Raw genomic sequence first — 20,744 nt, 5'->3', positions numbered from 1 at the left:
CAAACATTTAATATTATGCCTCCGTGAACATCATTTGTGAAAGTAGAAAATTAATTTTTGCTCCACAAAAAGTGTTTCCACGCATGGAGGGTGTCTACAAAATGGCAACAAAATATCAAAAGTAGTCTCAATGAACTTGAAGAAAAAACTTTTTTTGATTTTCATTTTTTTACGTTCAAATGGTGCGTAGTACGAGAGTAAGTCTAGGGACCGAATTTGCTGTAAAATAAATTGAGATTTTAAAAATAATTTTATTTTTTAGAAAAACAATGGCGTACCATTTTTTTCTTCAAAAATGTTTAGTTCAAACCTCGCACGGACGTCATTCGCAAAGATTTTAAAACATTTTTTACATCAAACAATGCTCCTTAATGATTAATAGGTGTGTACAAAATTTCACAAAAATATCTGGAGGGATAAGAAAATTATAATAAAAAGTAAATTTTTTCTTAAAGCTGTAACACCCTGTAGCTCAAAAATTAAGAGGTTTAGGACATATGTTGATATTAAGTTTTCTTCTTAAAATAACCCAAGGATTCACACCCTTAAGTATCGGCATTCAATTAATAAACACCCTGTATATAACATATAAAAATGAGAAAGCCTATTTTGCTCCGAAAAAAATGTCATTGGTTTTTTTTACCATAACTCGGTTAATTTTGAAGCTATAGTATCCTACAAAAAAAAAACATTTTAAAGATAATTTCAAGAGCTGTAAGATCGTTTGCATATAAAACCTTTTAAGTCCTCCGTGTTTTAAAGCGAAAGGATCGAATGGCTCCAGACATGTCGGTTTTTCACGACCTTTTTCACGACTTTAACAAGTCCCCATCCACTAACCATATTTCGCTTTGTATAGGACGTACAGCACTTTAAAAAACTATTTTCTTTGTTTATTATTACGTATAAGCTACACTTTTGTTCATTAAATTTTTTAAAATAAAATGCGTAGTTTTTGAGTTATTCGCGACAAAATACTTTGAAAAAGTGTTTTTATTTCACTCAAAATTCCAAGTTTTCAATCGTGAATAACTAAAAAACTAATGATTTCTCGAAAAAATTCTTCGAATATTTTTTTGCTCAAAATATGTCTCGATTTCCAGTGTTATTTTTCCACCTCCGAGAACCCCCAATAGTAAAATAACGGTACACCGGTAAAGTAAAAGTTATGTAAAAGGTTTCTTAAATTTTTGTGGGATTTAGTGTAGAAGTTAGAATTAAAACTATGAATTTACCTAACTATTTATTTTATAATGGTGAACACCATAGAATGGGAGAATTCAAAAACTCGAAAGTAATGTTTTTAGATTTGTGCGTCGACTTCCAATTTGGTACGATAATCACATTTATGTTTAAAAAATTGCATTATACAGGTTGTGTAAAAATGTAGCCAATCATATATTTCTCACAGAATATTCTTTATTTTATCATACAAAAGATTGCTGTCAATGTGCCAGTAAATACATATGGCTAACCAATAAATATACCTACCGTGTATCCTTAGATGGGTACTGCTTTTTTATTGTCGATTTCTCTAGATAGGTAAAATAATTCTTGACACAAGTGTTGCATATCATGGATGTCATTGGTAGTGCTCATATTTGCGACACAAGGTGTTTAAAAAAATTAAACAATATAAAATTTCCCTAAGAATAGTACCTTAATTTCTTACTTAATAAAATTGCTGGAAGTTCAAGGGGTGGCTGAATACGAAATTTATTTAAAAAAAAACAACAAATCATCAGTCAATGGTCCCTTACAGATATAAGATAATGCATTCGCTACTGCTGTTGCAATTTTTGACAAAATTTTTTGTTTTTCGACATACGGACTTGGGACCTTTTCCATTCAACGCAGAACTGTCAATCAGGCCCAGGGTTGTGTGGAGATTTTTTTAATTATTTTTTCAATTCAACGCACAGTTTTCGAGTTATAACCACTTTTTTATTCTAATAATGTCACACCTTTCGATCTCTAAGTAAAAACTGTCTTTCATATATTGTGACGCTCCGCCCTGCCTCACCCACCGACTGCTCTACTCAGAACCAAGAAGAGATTTGTTTGTATTTCCAGCCATTTCCAAATTACCAGCAAAAAATGGTTTTTTCTCATACGTTGTGACGTCATAGCTCGATGACGAAAGCTGAAAAGGTCACGCGCTCTACCCTACTCCTTATGTGCCCAGAACATGCTGGGGAAGCCCTAGAGACTCCTGAAGACAGCAGAGAGCGCGCGCGAGAGAGAGAGAGAAAAGCCCTCTATGACGAAAAAATCAATCTATCTCTATCGCACACTATAACTCTGTCTGTGAGGATGTGAATCGGCGGATGAAACTTCTCTGCATATCCTGGGCGAGTGCCCGAGATTTGCACGTAGCAGAATGGTGCTCCTTGGGAGACCCTATTTGGAACCCAAGGAGCTGAGAGAAGTGTCAGCAAGGAAGCTTTTGGACTTTGTAAAAAGGACAAATCTACTTGCTGAATAGGACTAGTAGTGGGACGCACAATAGGCCTAATTATGCCGCAGTGCTATGGGACTTTTAAAGGACCAACCACTAGATGAAGATGAAGATGAAGATAACTCTGTCTCTCTCGCACACAATCATTAATTTAAAAAAATGGGTTATTCTGATGATGAAAAATAAAACATAATTAAATTGTATTATTCGAATAACAGTAATGTGCAAAAGTTTTTCAAGAATATCGGCAAATTTATTTTGCAGGAAAAATTCCATCAACGAACACTGAAAAATATTATTAGAAATCTTATAGTAGGATCGTATTCGATGCAAAGTAGAGCAAAAAATTGTCGGCCTTTTATCAAAGGAAAATTGTGTCATCATTTTTAGGAGGAGTAAGATGAACCAGTTCAAATTTAAAATGAAATTGAATGTAAAATCTGAAATACCGCTGCATACGCACTGTGTTCTGGTACTAGCTGTAGTCGCCCAGGTGCATCGAGTGTACGAACTGGTCGGTTATACGTCAAATACTAACCTGGCGAGCTTGATCGTAAAGCAGGGAACAATAAACAGTGGCGCGTACAGAGGTGAAATGTAGTACATATGTGGAATTTAAATAACGAATTGGATTTATAATAAATTACATTTAAAACAAATAGTTTATGAGAATAAAGGGATTTTTGTAGGAACAGGGTTCCAGACGTGAACTGATCACACCCCATAATCATTCTTTTTTTTTTAAAGGAGAACGAAGTTTCAAAGCAAAAACCTTTGTATAACAGATATACTATAAATATTTACAGAATGAAAACAAAATATAAATCCTATGATATGATTCTATCAAATGAAAACACGAACAACAATTCTCTATCAATCTCAACAAAATAAGTTATTTTTCTATCAAACAAGAAATATTAACAAATTATAAACAAAATATAAATTCTATAATTTATGTACTGTACGCCGAACTGCATTTTTCTCATCTTCCTTTAATATTAATTTCTTCTTTCCACCCCCTTCTTTAGGTTTCTTAACGTCTCCTTCATTTTTCTTCTCTCTTAAAATTTTGAAAATAGATGATTCGCTTACTCCAGTATATCTAGAACACATTTCCACCAAACCAGTCTTCAGTTTCATGGGATGATCCTTTTCTAAAGCGTTATAGACATTTAATATTATCGTTTTTTCTCTGTAACTTAATACAGATTTTTTTGTACCCACAGCAGTACATCCGGCTTGCGAACATCCAGGCACCGCCCCCATTTCTCCATATAACAACAACAGAGCAATAATAATACAAAAAACTTCACTTCACTAGCACACACACAGCACACAAATAAAACACTAAAAACACTTTTATTACGGAGCACAAGAAATATGATTTCACTCACAAATTCTCAAATTATAGCGCGAAACACACATACAGCCCGAACGAAATATAATTGCACTTGTAGAAGTTATAACCTCACAAATATCGCGAGCGAGAAACACGCAGCACCAATACAACCGAAACGAAAATGACCACGCCGGGCCGGCACGCGCGCCGCCGCAACAAACACAAGACATAAGTCATATGAGGGAGTAATAAATGTATTGTTGCCCTACCGCCCAATGTGCGAAGGAAATGCCTTTGTTTTTCATTTTGTCCTTCATAAATATATAACTTTTAATCCATAATGCATAAAGAAATTATTCAATTTCCAAAACCCCTTAAAACGTGTTGCACTGATTCCCTTAACAAGCAATGATTTATTACTTACAGAAAATAGCCCCGATCTCAGTCCCTCCCTCAGTATTTTTGTAACTTCAACAAAATATATTACTAAAGACCTCAAAATTTACAAGTATTGAAAGAAAAAATTACAGGACGAAGTGTATAAAAAGCATTGTTTGTTATTTCAGTAAGGATGTATTTTAATTTTTTTAATGATTTTTTATTTTAAACATATATTTCATGCCAGCAAATTTTTTCTATCTTTAATTTATTAAACCTATAAGTGGATGTCAAAATACAAACAAAAATCCTGTACCTACATTACTCGACGTACTAATAACCCACCCTTGTGTATTAAATAAATTATCATTATCATCATTAAATATTAAAAAAAATATATTACAAGCTGTTTAAAATATCATTATGAATTTTATTTATTTGCAAACATATTTTCTGCAGTATATCAATACCAAAAAATTAAAATAGTAGCTAATTATTAACGAAACTATGATTAAATAACCTAACTGTGACACCTCTGCAGGATATCATCTGAAACTACATAGGTATTCGTTGATTCTTTAAAACATATTTATCAATCTACACCATACAATGCCTGCTTTTTGCGTTACATTTAAGTAACGCAAAGAGCAGGCATTGATAAAAAAGTGTACAAAATAAAACCGTAAGTACGCATGACAACATTGCCAAACTGTTGTTTATATGTTGCTAGGATACGCGTAGGAATGCGGATGGCTGCATTTGATTCTTCCTAAAATTTTGCTGGTGGTGTACTCTATCGGCAATTCGGAAATTTAAAACTGCTGATCTATTCCAGTAGCGGTTTGGAGGAAGCTATATTGTTTGTGATGCTACTAACATATGTATTTATACTGTTCGCATCTTTCTGAAAATAATGACCAAGTAGAGTTGTCTCTGATGATAACTTATTAGATTATATTATTTCACCGATCCTCAAAATAATATTTCATTTTAACAACAAAATTTTGTGTCTAAATCTGTCACTCCTCGAATTACTCTTTAATATCAAACTGAATATAAATAAACAGTTTCAACTGAATTGTGCTTATAATGTGCTTCAGCAAGAATCATCTCTAAAAAATATGTTCAATGAAGAAAGCATCGATATTGTTTCAACTTACGCAGTTTTGCAAAGCAAGAAAGTATGAACTATTTCAAATAACTACGTCAAAATAGCTTACAGTAATTTTAACTACGACGATACGAAGAAAACAATAAGATAAGGTAAACGATAACCGATAAACGATATGAAGAAAATAAATATACAGGGTGACTTCACTTTAAATACGGAAATTGCAGGACTAGATTCATTACCACAAAATAAGTAGAATTTGCTATAATAAACTTTTTTCCTGTAGAAATACAGTGTTAAAGTTTACAAAAAAATATATTTTTTCTGCCATATCTTCATAATGTGCTGACGGAACTGAATAAAATTTATTACAGTGTATTCATTTAATTAGAATTTTTATTGAATGTAATATTAACCTTGTGGTTTTAACCAGTGGCGTGCTACTGGATGTGTCGCCTCATTTTTTCCAAGAAAAAAATACATCATTGGCGTTTTTTTTTATAGAAATAATATTATATTCAGGTACAAATGAATGAAAAATGTTTCTTGGTGTTTTTTAATAGTAGCTCAGGAGATATTTGGGCTTGTTTATACGTTTAGAGTAAAAATGTTCGCTTATTTTTTCTTTTTATGTCTTCTAGACTAATATGTAAACAACCAAAACTGTCGAACTTGCGGCAGAGACAATCCTCGGGTCATTCAAGAAAGGCCACTATGCCCAAAGAGTGATAATGTGGTATGGATTTTACGCTTATAATGATGGGTTGATTGTTCCGTTCCTTTATGAAAATGGGCCTGGAAACGCAGTGATTGTCGATGTAGGATGATATCGGGAGGTGCTATTGAACTTTTTGTGGCTTCATTTTGATGGCATGGATTTGGATGACATAATAGTTCCAACATGATGGTACCTGCCATACGGCATGTAAAACTATCCACTTATTACGGCAGAAATTTGATGAAAGGTTAATCTCCTGTAACAGTTTGGTTACTTGGGGACCAATATCATACGATCATACGTCATGCGATTTTTTTCTGTGGAGATTCGTAAAGTCCAAAGTTTATTCTGCTGTAATAACTACCATCCCTGAATTAAAGCGGAAATTTAGAGAGTTATCAACGAAATTCAGCAGCAAATATGTAAAAGCGTGATACAGAATTTTCTTAAAACAAGTCGAATATACCGAATGAGTCGCGAATCTGTCCGATATTCGGTTCCATATTTAATGGCACAACCTACCCTTTACTAGTCGAACCAAATTACACTAGGAGAAAAAAAAAATTGTTACCTGGACTTTTATAAGTGAAAATGGTAAAAGGGCTTATAATAAATGTAAAAAAAATAAATGCCTGAGCAGGGGCGACGGAGAGTTGCTTTTGGGGGGTTGAAAAGTTGTGAAAAAATATATCATTGGGATTTCTGGTGAATGTTGACGTCAAACAAAAAAGTATCTAATACAAAAGTTGTAGACCATGCAAAAATCTACAACTTTTGTGAAAGTCACTTTTTAATATAACCTCAAAATTTCCGAAAAAATGCGATTTTTTTTTCTGATTTTTCGTTTCTTATTTCTTATTTCCGCAAAAATAATTTAATTTTGACGAAACGTGGTGAAAGTATACCTTTCTCTGTCTTAAACAACCTCAAATTCTTTTAGATAAAAAAAATCAAGAAGTTTCTGAGATATTAATTTTTTTCGGCCTGAAACACTTTTTTTCAAAGAAAAATTCTACTTAAAAAAATCATCGTACAGAGTTGGCCGGCAATAATTTTTTTCGTTTTGATATATACTTTTTGGTGACATAAAAAAATCTGTAATAACATTTCAAAAACATGCTCAAAAAAGCAAAAAAATAAAAAATGACTTGCAACAATGAATTTTTCAGTTATTGTTGATAATTTGTTTAAATTAAAAAACATTCAAAAACTGATTACTCCATTCAATTCTACGGAAAAAAATAAAAAAAACTATGTCTCATTTTTTGACCCAAAACTTTATTTTTTGTACAGCATTGCTATAAACATCTAACTCGAATTACAAATGCACAAATGATAAATTATATCAGGATGATCTGAGATTTCAGCAATATAAAGTATTAACTGCAAAGTCTACTGTTGATGCGAAATCCGAAAACCCATAATTTTTCAAAATGGTCTAATTTTTTTTTCTGGCTTTATTTGAAAACGAATTTTAAATAAATTGCATATTTACATTGCCACTTTTTTCGCTCTATCCAATGGCGTCAACACTTTTGCAATCCCACGTTTCGTCTTCGACGGGCTATCATCAGATTCATTTTTTTAAATATATTTTAAATTTATTTTATGACAAAATCTAGTCATTTTGAATTCTGTATTATATGATATTACTATTGTAATTGAAAAGGTTTTTAGCTATCATTAAAAATTTTTCCTGAGAATGGCTCTGAACGAGAGAGAGAGGAGAGAATAAAAGTCAATACAGCCAAAATATCCAATAATTTTTTTAATCCATAATTTAAAAAGTTGTACCTAATAATAATAATAATAATAATAATAATAATAATAATAATAATAAATTTTGTTATTTCACCAAAAAGTATATGTTAAAACGAAAAAAATTATTACCGGCAGAACGATGATTTTTTTAAGTAGAATTTCTCTTTGAAAAAAAATGTTTCAGGCACAAAAAAATGAATATCTCAGAAACTTCTTGATTTTTTTATCCAAAAAAATTTGAGGTTATTTAAGACAAAGAAAGGTATACTTTCACCAAGTTTCGTCAAAATTAAATTATTTTTGCGGAAATGACAAATAAAAAACGAAAAATCAGAAAAAAAACTGATTTTCGCATTTTTCTCGGAAATTTCGAGGTTATGTTAAAAAATTACCTCTACTACAAAAGTTGTAGATTTTTGCATAATCTAATCTAAAGTATTGGATACTTTTTTGTCTGACGTCAACTTTTGCCAGAAATCCCAATACAATTTTTTTTGTTCGTTTATTATAAGCCCCTTTACCATTTCCATTTATAAATTCCAGGTAACAATTTTCTTTTTTTTCCTCTAAATGAGTTATTTTGATCGGTCTAAATAGTATACTCGTGTTCCAAATTTTATGAAATTGTTGCGTTAGGTCTGGTAATTTTCAAATTAAATACTTGTATGAGAAAACGGTAATTTAACTCATTATATATTTTGTGCATTTCTATTAAACTGGTACAACTAAATTATTTAAATCGACCAAATTATCTATAAACCGAAATCAACAATGCGTGTATTCAAATATAACCAGTTTTAATCATTTTTACAATAATGAACTAAAAATAAATTATTTCAACCACTCATTCTAAAAATTTAAATTATAGATATTTCCAAACAATTGTGAAAAAGTAGTCTGGAATAAACAAATAAGCATTTATTATTTTATAATCACTCTATCTATATTGCATTTACTGTAATGGAAATGTGGTTTGAGATTTCAACTTCGATAAAAATTGTTCCGCAAGAAACATTAACATTTGACGCGCAGGCAGATTTAATTAATTTTAAATTTTTTGCTGATATTAAAATAAACAGAGAAAAAACTGATGAAAAGTAACAAATAAACACTTATTAGAAATTTACAGCAATAAAATAAAGGCAAATGTGTAATCTTTTATAGCTACGGTATTACTGAAAAAAATATTAAAAGATAGCAATATAATAAGCAATCGATATGTTAAAAAATATTTATGGGACAACATAAGATTGTTTGTATAGGTTTTAGATAATGATGATAATAGTTTGTTATTTAACAGGTAAATCAACACTGAAATAAAGACATGCTAATATGGATAACACATATTTAAATCTAAATGTAAATTTAAATTTATATAAATATGGTATGGACCTATTAATTCTATAAAGAATTTTCTCATAAAGGTAGGGTGAAACAAATAAATTTCAAGAAGTTAAAAATTCCAATAGTTAAACCTAAATGTTCCAATCTCAGTTGGTTAAAGTAGTTCATCAAATAATTTAATATCAATCCGAGTTTTAGATCGAATTCTAGTAGCGTATATTCCAACACTATTTTATATTTTAAAACATTGATAAACAAAATTGATTTGAAAATTTTAAAAGGGAATTTAAGTCATTGGTTTTCTCTGATTGGTTTGTTGTATTGTATTGTCTTTGTTTTGTGTAATTGGCGTAAAAATTCGACATGCAATGGGGGGGAGGTGTATAAAAAATTATAAAAATGTAGGGCCAACAATAATATAGAAAAGAAGTGCAATGACAATATTATTGCGAACTTATAAATATTGATAGTTACTTGACATACTTTAGTTCTGTCTAAGTCTGTTTTGTGAAAACATTTATTTGATATATTTCCCAAAATCTTAAAAACTAGTTTTTTGAAACGATTTTTTTTAGTTAAATTGTCGGAAAAATTTTAGTACTTTTTAGTTTTAGACAAGAAAAAGTACTTACTGAATCTTAAGTAGTTCCCAATGCAATGAGAACCTTTTTGTGTAAGTACTCCTTTGAAGGAAGACCAACAAGAAAACGCAAGGGCTGAACTGAGTAAACTCAAACAAAGACGAATGAATTGAGTAGTCTGTCGAGAAAACTTCAGAGAAACGAAGCAAGAAGAGAATTCAGGACTACAGTGCCCCAAAACCGTAAAAAATTGTTCCAAGGGAACAACCAGTATATTCGTACTGAAAATAGAAAGAACTGAAATTATCTGGATAGTTTCACAATGCAAGATCTCCATTTCCTGGCCCTTCTAATTTTACTAAATAAAATTATATCAACCCAGGACATACAAATAAAGAAGATTGATAACCCAAGATTACCTTTTTCTTATGTAGTACGAGTATCTTTAATGAAACATACTTTTCTACACCTCATTGATCTGATACCCTTCGACGACTTTATAACACTAATTAAATAAAAAAATTGAGATTTGTTACACTTATTACAGACATCAGAAAGAAAAATATCTTTCTAGATGCTTATTAAAATACGTAATTACCAAAATAACGCGTAGTTTTGTGACCTTTAGTGTGACCTTAAACCAATTTCTAGACAAAAATGTAGACTTTCAATACTGTAGGCCACACCTAAAATTTGTTATTAGGAATTGGAATTTAGATTCAACAGACAGAAATGAAATTTATAAAACGATCAAAATATTAGAAGGAAACCAAAATCACGTAAACATTCTAACAAAAAAAAAATGCCGAATATAATAATAAATTATTACCAGTCTAGTTAATAACCAAAATTTGATGGAACACAAAATGAATTAATTAATGTTTAGAGTAAATAACATAGGCCGATAAAACATTTTATTTTTAGGTTTTTAGATTGGATCCTATCACTTCTTAGCACAATTTTACTTACCAAAAATTGAAATTGGCATAAACCTACAAGAAATTTTAAATCTACAATCAAATTATAATAAATTGAAACCAGAAAATCTTGATTACTATGAAAGAAGGTTTAGTCCTAAATAATTTAATAATAATATGTATGTATAATAACAATATTCTCACTATTTATTGGATATACTATAATTATTCATTCTAGAAGAACATTCCAATATTTTATCAAAGAAAACCAATCCCAGTTGTCAACGAGGGTAACTCTGAACCCAAGATTCCACCCTTGTTTCCTATTTAAGAAGAAATATTGTATATGAAAAGTGCAAAGAGAACCATATTATGGTGAACTTATAAATATTGGTAATTACTTGATATACTTTAGTTTTGTCTAACTCTGCTTTGTTAAAGTCGTCGTTCGTCTCTTTGTTACTATTTCTCAAAATCTGAAAAAATTTTTTTTCGAAAACAACTTTTTCATCATCCTCGGAACAAAGCCTCAATATCATAAGTAAACTAATTCAGTCGCTCGTGTCACATTGAAAAGAAAGGTGTTTGTTCTTAAATACAAATGTTTGTATTTACTCAAAGTGGAAAATGTACTGCATGAAGTAAAACTGTAAATACTGGTACACTCTAGCAAACGCTTTCAACAGCGCGTTCGTAGTGTTGTTTAATTACAAAACCGCTGGTGAGACGGTCGCCGCAACCAGTTAGCACGTAAGGGTAGTCTTCTCACATAGTAAAGGCCATGTCAAAGCTCCGTTGCGCATATAAAGCTCGTTATAGCTATGCCGTCGACCATCAAAACTTTGTATCTGCGTCAATGTTTGCCGATTGCGCTGACAGAAAAGTAGTTGGTTATTAATGCAGAAATATATCTCATATAATACGGTTGTTTTAATTTTTCATAAATTATATGGTTGTAATATACCCGCTGGTCAGGACACTTCTTCGGTGAGGAAAGGCAAAGAAACAGAAACTCTTACTGATGAACTAAGAAATCATTTTATTGAAGACTAGCCTGTTTCGTACCATAGCGCTAGGTCTTCTTCTTGTTACCTCATCTACAATACTCTACTTATCTCCTATTTTTAACTGCATATAGTCATAGACATGAAACAGCCTGTTTCGGGAAAAAAATACTAATACGAAGTTTCTCTGCGGAATATTGTTCGGAAACGTGTTATAAACAAAATATCAAAAAATCAACTAGAGGCTAGTTGGGAAACTTCGTTTAAACAATGGTCAAAGTTATGGAAAAGTAGTTTTTTGACTCGCGTAAAAAACCTATTATTCATAACGAAAAAAAGTGTATACAAAAAAAGTAGGTATTATGTAAATAAGCCTATAAAATGAGACAAGTCCGATTAAATTCCGATAATTTGTTTATGCGCAAGAGCTCAAAAATGGTCGAAAATGGCCGTTTTTTTCAATTGCTAATCATTAATGCAATTTTTATCGCAGACACTTGTAATTCAGGATTTTTTAGGCTTTTTACACCCTTAATAAGAGGTAAAAATTTCAACCCGAAAGCTTCGATGGTTTGGCGTTGACGGAATTTGTTATTTAAGAAGATGCTATTTTCAATTCATTTTTCCCAAGCTCAAAGGCGTTGTATAGTTTCGATCATTAGTTATTTTTGTACCTAAATAGTTATATTAACATATGCATTTATTGAGAATTTAATTTTTCAAATTTAATTTGTTTAAAAATGACTGAAAAAATGTTAATATTTATTAATTTGTTAAGATAGGGAATTATTATAAAATGAAATAGTAACCTCTATCAATCAACTTAGAACAACGATTTTTGTTTAAATTCGAAGAAAAATAGTACTAACTAAACTTTAGACGTTAGTATTTCGTTTTATAATAATTATCTACCTTAACAATTTAATAAATATTAACATTTTTTCAGTCATTTTTGAATAAATTAAATTTGAAAAATTAAATTCTCAGTAAATGCATATGTCAATACAACTATTTAGGTACAAAAACAATTAATGATCGAAACTCTACAACGCCTTTGAGCTTGGGAAAAATCAATTGAAAATAGCATCTTCTTAGATAACAAATTCCGCCAACGCCAAACTAATGAAGCTTTTGGGCTGAAATTTTTACCACTTATTAAGGGTGCAAAAAGCCTCAAAAATCCTGAATTATAAGTGTCAAAAATTGCATTAATTATTAGCAATTGAAAAAAAACCGGCCATTTTCGACCATTTTTAAGCTGTTGTCTTATTTTACAGATTTATTTAATATCTACTTTTGTATAAACCTTTTTTCTCTATGAATAACGGTTTTTTTACGCGAGTCATAAAACCACTTTTCCATTTTGACCATTGTTTTAACAAAGTTTCCCAACTAGTCTCGAGTTGATTTTTTGATATTTTGTTTATAACACGTTTCTGAACAATATTCCGCAAAAACTACTAATAGTGTTTTTTTCCCGAAAAAAAGCTATAATGACTGGCCTAATACATTACATATAAAAACTATTTGCTATATAATATTAGCGATGTAGGTCGCTACTTACTTAATAACTAATTACGCAAAGCTGCGCTGGATTCTTTTCTAACAGCAATCAGTGTTGATATATTTTGTAATACCAATTAGGTTACGAATCCAGCACATGGTTTAACAGATTAATAGTCCGGTTTATCCAACTAGTACAGAGCAATACTTTGTGTACCTAATAATAAAAGGAATAGATTCCCAGATGACAATGCAGATTGACGCACTGAGCACGGGAATGTGCTTTTACTACGAGGTACATTATGTTATGGACCAAGTGATTATGTATAATGCCCTATATGAGTGTGCAATTTGATAATAATTATTCAAATAATCAAATTGACCGGGCATTATACATATTGTTCATCACCTTTTGGGCAGAGTAATACAAACATATTTAATTATTATTTTTTATATTATTGTCATTTAATAAAATAAACTAAATGTTAAACAATTTAAATAATCAGACTCATTATTTGGATTAATTAGCAAGGACTTCTACATTAAGAATCCACTAGTTTCTGCATTTAAAACTTAAGGAAAGTCATATTAAAAATATAGGTAACACAAAACACATAAAATTTAAAACAAACATTTCACAACATATCTCTGTTTTATAGAAGTTTTGACATATTATTATAAAACATAAAATAAACTAAAGTTTAAGCAATCAGACTCATTATTTGGCATAATTAGCATCTAATTTAAGTTTTAAGTAGCATTTTATCCATGCAAAAATGTTAGTTATAAAAGCAGTGACTATAACAAGAATAAGACGGTCAACGAGGCCAATAGGCACGTACCCGCACAAAGTCGGTGAGTCCGGATAATACTTATATAAAGTATGGTTCAGGAAGTGCTGCACCCTAATGAATTTTCTCGCAACTCGACGTAAGCCAAAGCAGTTCACTGTAGTGCGCGTGCTGTAACTGAACGGCATATCATCAAGGTAAAACCGCACAACGCTGTGTTGCCACTTACGTTCTTGTTATAGTCACTGATAAAAGGTAATTAAAAATAATCACATCATAAACATATTTGTGGTTTCAAAATTATTGGAATTTAATAAAAACATATTCGCACGACTTGATATTACTTACTAGTACTCAATGGAACGTGGTAGGTTTTGTTATACCTACTGGTTGCTATGGTACGTTGTTTATTAACAATTATTTAATAAACAATTCTATGTGAATTTGGTAAAAATGCAAGAAAGTAATTGTGTTCCTGTGGCTGTTTTTGAAGAAGCTCAAGAAGCAATTTTCCATTTATTGACAGCCAGCGAAATCCAGAGAACATTACGAAAAAGTGTTTGCCGAAAAAGGGAGAGTAATGACAATAAATGAAAGTCATGCTACCGTATGTTTTAAATTTGAAGAAAAAATATGCAATTTTATCTGTGGTTGAAGTGACTACTATAAAGGTCTACAAAAATATAGATATTGGAAAATATAACAATCTTTCTGCTTATTTGAAGAGTGAATCGAGGGGATATAAAGCAACAACAGCTACAGGATTGGAAAGAGCACATATTGGAGAATTTTTCACTGGTACTTCCGATAAATAATATTTAATGATTAAGGTAATATCTCTTTACCTTTTACATATTGTTAGGTATACAGTGAATTATTTTACGTTGCAATAATAATTAAATAGGGTTTCTGGTGCCTGTCGATGCCACGAATTGACGAATTTCAAAATTAGCGACGTACAGGACGTTGGCAGTTACCTACTTGTTTCAATACCTGACACCAAGACGGGCCTTTCAAGAAAATTTACAATTATAGAAGGATTTTACGTGAATGGTGTTGAAATATGCAGAAAATATATTTCTCTTCGTCCAATTTACCTAACACAAGACAAATTCTTTTTAAGATACATCAATCAGAAATGTATTTCTCAGCCTGTTGGAATCAACACATTGGCGAACATACCCTAATAATTGCTTCATTCCTGATTATCGCAAATCCAGGAGGATATACTGGCCATTGTATGAGGCGCACTTCAACAACTTTATTGGCCAATAAAAGTGCTGATCCTACAACCATCAAACGGCATGGTGGATGGAAGAGCTCCTCCCTAGCAGAAAGTTATGTTGAGGAGTCTACATCTAACAAGCTTGATATTGCAAGGAATATCGAAGGAAAATATAGCTGTTCCTTACAAGAAAAGACATGCGTAACTTGTTCAAATTCTTCACAAACTTCGGCAGATGTTATGCGTTCTGAAAATGATGACAACAATACTACAAGGGTTGTTATTAACAGAAAGGAAGTTAAATGTGATAAAACAAAAAACGAAATGTTCATTACTATAAATGTAAAAGCTAATGTCAATAAGTAAATGAATTAAATTTGATTTATTATAGATTTATTATTTTTTCATTATTCTACTAGCAAAATAAAGTTAATTTATTCCACTATTGGACAAAGTATCACTTTAGACGGTTCATATGTGTGGATAAAAGTCCAATTATAAAGTGATTGTGAATAAATAACTATTAACCGTAGTTTCATTAGGAAAATTGTAAATCGTGACATTCTCAGTTTCGTCTATAGATTAAAATAATATCACTATAGGCTACATTTTCAAAAATAATTATTTTCACGTATACAGGATATCCCAGTTCATTAACACAGTAAGTTAAAACAAAAAATATTCAAATATTTTCTTTAAATAGACGTAATAGACTGATCAAAATAACTCATTTAGAGGGAAAAAAAAAGAAAATTTTTCAGTTATTGTTGATAATTTGTTTAATTTAAAAAACATTCAAAAACTGATTATACTATTCAATTCTATGGAAAAAAATTTAAAAACAACTGTCTCATTGTTTGACCCAAAACTATTTTTTATACAGTATTGCTATAAACATAAGTCGAATAATGAATAAATAAAATAATTTTTTTTTCCGTAGGATCGATTAGTGTACTTATTTTTTTTAAGTTTGATGAATTCATAGATATACAGTGTGTCCAAGATAAGGATGGGATAGCATTAGGATCTAGGAAACGGTAAAAGATACAGGGTGGCTGAGATTAGAAAAAAGTTGTATTTTTTTATACCTAACAGTATAAAGCTGTTTAGAAAGTTTTAAAATTCCGGGTAGTTCCGGAAAAACCCGAAATTTTGTTAAATTGCTTAATTTTTTCTGGCTTTATTTGAAAACGAATTTTAAAATAAATTACATATTTACAATTCCACTTTTTTCGCTCTATACAATGGCGTCAACATTTTTGCTATCCGACGTTTCGTCTTCGAGGGGCCATCATCGGGTTTATTTTTTAATTACGTCGCTGCTATTTTTATGATAAAATCTAAAGTACCTACTTTTAATTTTGAATTAGAGGATATTACTATTGTAATCGCTTAAAAAGTGTTTAGCTTGTTTTAGCTATAATTTTAAATTTTTCCTGAGTACGGCTCTAAACGCTTTCAAAATATCTATTGGATGAAGTCATAACAGTATAAAAGTCAATACCGCACAAAATATCCAACAATTTTTTACTACTGTTAGCAATACTAATTAGAAATAATACAATAGGTATTTCGTAAATTCGTATTATTTTTTTATTAGGTACAACTTTTTAAATTATGGATTAAAAAAATTGTAGGACATTTTGCGCAGTATTGACTTTTATTCTCTCCTCTCTCTCTTTCTCTCTCCTCCGATAGATACAGGTATTTTGAAAGCGTTCAGAGCCGTACTCAGGAAAAATTTTTAATGATAGCTAAAAACCTTTTTAAGCGATTACAATAGCAATATCATCTAATACAGAATTAAAAATGACTAGATTTTGTCATAAAAATAGCAGCGATATATTTAATAAAATTAATCTGATGATGGCCCGTCGAAGACGAAACGTGGGATTGCAAAAATGTTGACGCCATTGGATAAAGCGAAAAAAGTGGCAATGTAAATATGCAATTTATTTAAAATTCGTTTTCAAATAAAGCCAGAAAAAAAATTAAACAATTTTGCAAAATTTAGGGTTTTCGGATTTCGCGTCAACAGTAGGCTTTGCAGTTAATACTTTGTATTGCTGAAATCATCCAGAGATAATTTATCATTTGTGCATTTGTAATTCGACTTAGATGTTTATAGCAACACTGTACAAAAATAAAGTTTCGGGTTAAACAATGAGACACAGTTTTTTTTATTTTTTTCCGTAGAACTGAATGGTGTAATCAGTTTTTGAATGTTTTTTAATTTAAACAAATTATCAACAATAACTGAAAAATTCATTGTTGCAAGCCATTTTTTATTTTTTTTTTGCATTTTTGAGCATGTTTTTGAAATGTTATTACAGAATTTTTTATTTCACCCATAAGTATATGTCGAAACGAAAAAAATTATTACCAGCACAAATCTATACAATGATTTTTTAAGTAGAATTTTTCTTTAAAAAAAAAAAAAGTGTTTCAGGCCGAAAAAAATGAATATCTCAGAAACTTCTTGATTTTTTTATCTAAAAAAATGTGAGGTTATTTAAGACAGAGAAAGGTATACTTTCACCAAGTTCGGTCAAAATTAAATTATTTTTGCGGAAAAATTAGAAAAAAACCTGTTTTTCGCATTTTTCTCGGAAATTTTGAGGTTATGTTAAAAAGTGTCCTCTACAAAAATTGTACATTTTTGCATGATCTACAATTTTTGTATTAGATATTTTTTTGTTTGACGTCAACTTTCGCCAGAAATCCCAATAATACAATCCGCCGCCCCTGCTCACGCATTTATTTTTTTAGGTTTATTATAAGCCCTTTTACCATTTCCACTTATAAAAGTCCTGGTAACATTTTTTTTTTTCTCCAAGTGTAATTTGGTTGGACTATAATGGGCGTATTTGGAAACCATAACCTCGAAATATATTCTCAATATTTACGATTTTTTATGAGCCAATATTTTTAAAATCGTATCAGCAGTATTTTTTATTGGAAATTTAATAAAAGGACGCTTATTACACAACTCTTGGTTGAACCTACAGGGATTCTTTAAACACATAAACAATAAAGTAATAAATGAAAATATACCATGAATTCTTAGATAATTAAAGTAGCATATAAAATTTCAAAAAATATCAGATTTGAGGAAAGTTTTATAATTGTAGGATACATCCCCTACTTTTTTTGTAATTTGTAACTTTAAATATTTCAAAGGCAGAACAGTCTCCCTCCATCCATCATCCCGCTGCACAGCGCCCCTTATTTATAATACAACGCTTTCTTTGATATCTAATTTAATCTTACGTTCAATAAAATAATACTCGGCTGCAGGAGTTTTATACTTTCTTTTGTTTCCAGAGTCAAAGGCACACCCCTATTGTCTTGGGGCTGATTCTTCTTGTTTTCCCTTTCCTGCCGGCTACGAATTTACTGGTGACTGTTGGATTCGTGGTAGCTGAAAGAGTACTTTATATCCCTAGGTAGGTGGAACATATATATATTTTTATGTGCTTTCCTTTGAATGGAATTTGTCAGAAGGTTGACGCATAAGTAGTTGGACGGGAGAGCCATAAATTTTATTCATATTTCAATACACAGAAAAAGAGATAAAACGACGTCTCGTCAAAGCGTCTTATTCTTAAGTGACAAAAATTACCATTACTCATTTTATATATGTAATTGCCCAATTTGCCCAACTGGAACTTTAAAGGATCCGGCACTGTCTTTATGAAAACGTGGGCTAGGTGAAATTGACTGAAATTGTGGTAAGTTATTGGTTTTGTGTTACTGACTAAAAGCTTCCCCTGTATGTATGAGTATGTATTGAGTCTGAAAATCAATTCTTTCCTAGTTATAGCAGAAACCAAATATACCAAATTTACCAAACTGGCTGCTGTACCAGTCTCCACTCTGGTTCTGAAAGTAGCACAATATATTTTTTTGAAAAAAACGCTTTATAAGAGTTACTGTTTTTATTGCAATATTCTACTCGTATTACTTTGCAGCCATCATCAACAGAACTGACTCGGACCACTGTAAGTAGGAAATAATAGATTTTCGAACCCAAATACTGTGGAGACTTTTGTTCTCTAACATAGAACCAACAACTTACCACAATTTTAGCCAATTTGACCGAACCCACATTTTCATAAAGACAGTGCGAGGTCCTTTAAACTTTGCTATAGAAAAGTTTATTAAATGTTAGGTGATTGTTAAAACTATTGATTATAAACATACATAATAGTGTGTGCAATTTTGGTCAACTTGTCTGAATTTTTTATACAAATTAGTTTGAGGTATCTATACAGGCTGTTACAAATTTGCTTCTCACTACAGGGATCTCGGAAACAATAAGAGATACGAAGTAACTTAAATGAGGGCAAAGTTGCATAATCAGGGGACCAAAGTTATGCCTCTAAAAATCAAGGCTAACATGATTAAATTTCGAAATGTTTGAAAAAAACCGAAATTTTGGAAATCCGTTTTTGTTTCATTTCAGCCTTGTTTGAAGATTGATATTGATATTGAGAAAAGAAGAACACTTACTCATGACAATTTTTTGCCTGCTATCAAATGGGATAATCAATTTTTATATGTAACGTTTCGTCCCTTCAGAACCACCGTCAACTTCATTTTTTTAAATACGACTCTGTAAATACTTGGTTACATTTGTTGCAAGCCTTCATGGCCCCCAATACTGTACTGTCTCAGCTCGAACCAGATTAAGAAGTTTTGTCTCGAAAAATTCATCTTCAATGTATTCGTTCCAAATTTATCTAAATTCTTTATTTAGATTTTCGTTTATTGAATTATCGTTCACTCTAAGTGTTCACCCTGTGAGATCCACCTAGTTACTTAAACTAATACCATCATCTGGTCATAAATAACTCGATAAGTGGCTTCATCAAAATTAAAACATTATTACAATTTTAATTTCATTATGACAAATTAATTCTTAAAAATGCATATGAACAACCAAAATCCCAAATGAATATTATACTTTAAAAAATTACACTAAGCGTTTTCCGTTTTTGCAAATGTTGAAAATGAAGATAAGCTTAATATGATTATTTGAATTTATTATACCTGTCACTGCAGCTGTGAAAGAGCATGTCAGATGTATTTGTATCAATATCCTGAAAAAAATTAGATCGAAATTTGAATTTTGAGCACTCGAGAAACCTGGAAATAACTACAAACACTGGATTAAAATTCTAATAATGTTTTATTGTAACGTGTAATGGTAATAGTTTAAATAATTAGGTGGATTTCATAAGGTCTAACGACACAATGAAGATGAATTTTTCTAAACAAAACGTCTTAATCTGGTTCGGGCTGGGTCAAGAAAGCTTGCAAAAAGTGATATTTCTAGGGCCGTATTCAAAAAATGAACTTATTTACTTAATGATGAGCCTGAAGAGACGAAATGATACATATAAAAAATAATTATGTCATTCGATAGAGGGCAAAAAGTTGGCATGAGAAAGTGTTCTTCTTTTTTCAATACCACCTCAAACAAGGCTGAAATTAAACAAAAACGGGTTTCAAAAATTTCGTTTTTTTTTTCAAATATTTCGAATACTCATCATGTTAGTCTTCCTTGATTTTTTAGAGGCATAATGTTAGTCCCCTGATTATGCAACTTTAC

The 20,744-nt window shown here is 30.8% G+C and overlaps 1 protein-coding gene across 1 annotated transcript in view; it reads left to right on the top strand.

Moving 5' to 3' along the window:
- Nucleotides 1-18,454: 18,454 nt before the first annotated feature.
- The window catches only part of LOC108914270 (transmembrane and TPR repeat-containing protein 1-like), a gene marked incomplete at its 5' end in the record, with an annotated part of 84,262 nt that continues 81,972 nt past the window's right edge, over nucleotides 18,455-20,744 (top strand). Inside the window, one exon of the mRNA XM_018720043.1 lies at nucleotides 18,455-18,576. Coding sequence (XP_018575559.1) covers nucleotides 18,455-18,576 — 122 coding nt within the window. The remainder of the gene's footprint in view (nucleotides 18,577-20,744) is intronic.

Source organism: Anoplophora glabripennis, unplaced genomic scaffold, assembly GCF_000390285.2.
Source record: "Anoplophora glabripennis isolate ALB-LARVAE unplaced genomic scaffold, Agla_2.0 scaffold954, whole genome shotgun sequence".
Classification (NCBI taxonomy): Eukaryota; Metazoa; Arthropoda; class Insecta; order Coleoptera; family Cerambycidae; genus Anoplophora; species Anoplophora glabripennis.
This window is presented reverse-complemented; position numbering and strand designations above follow the sequence as displayed.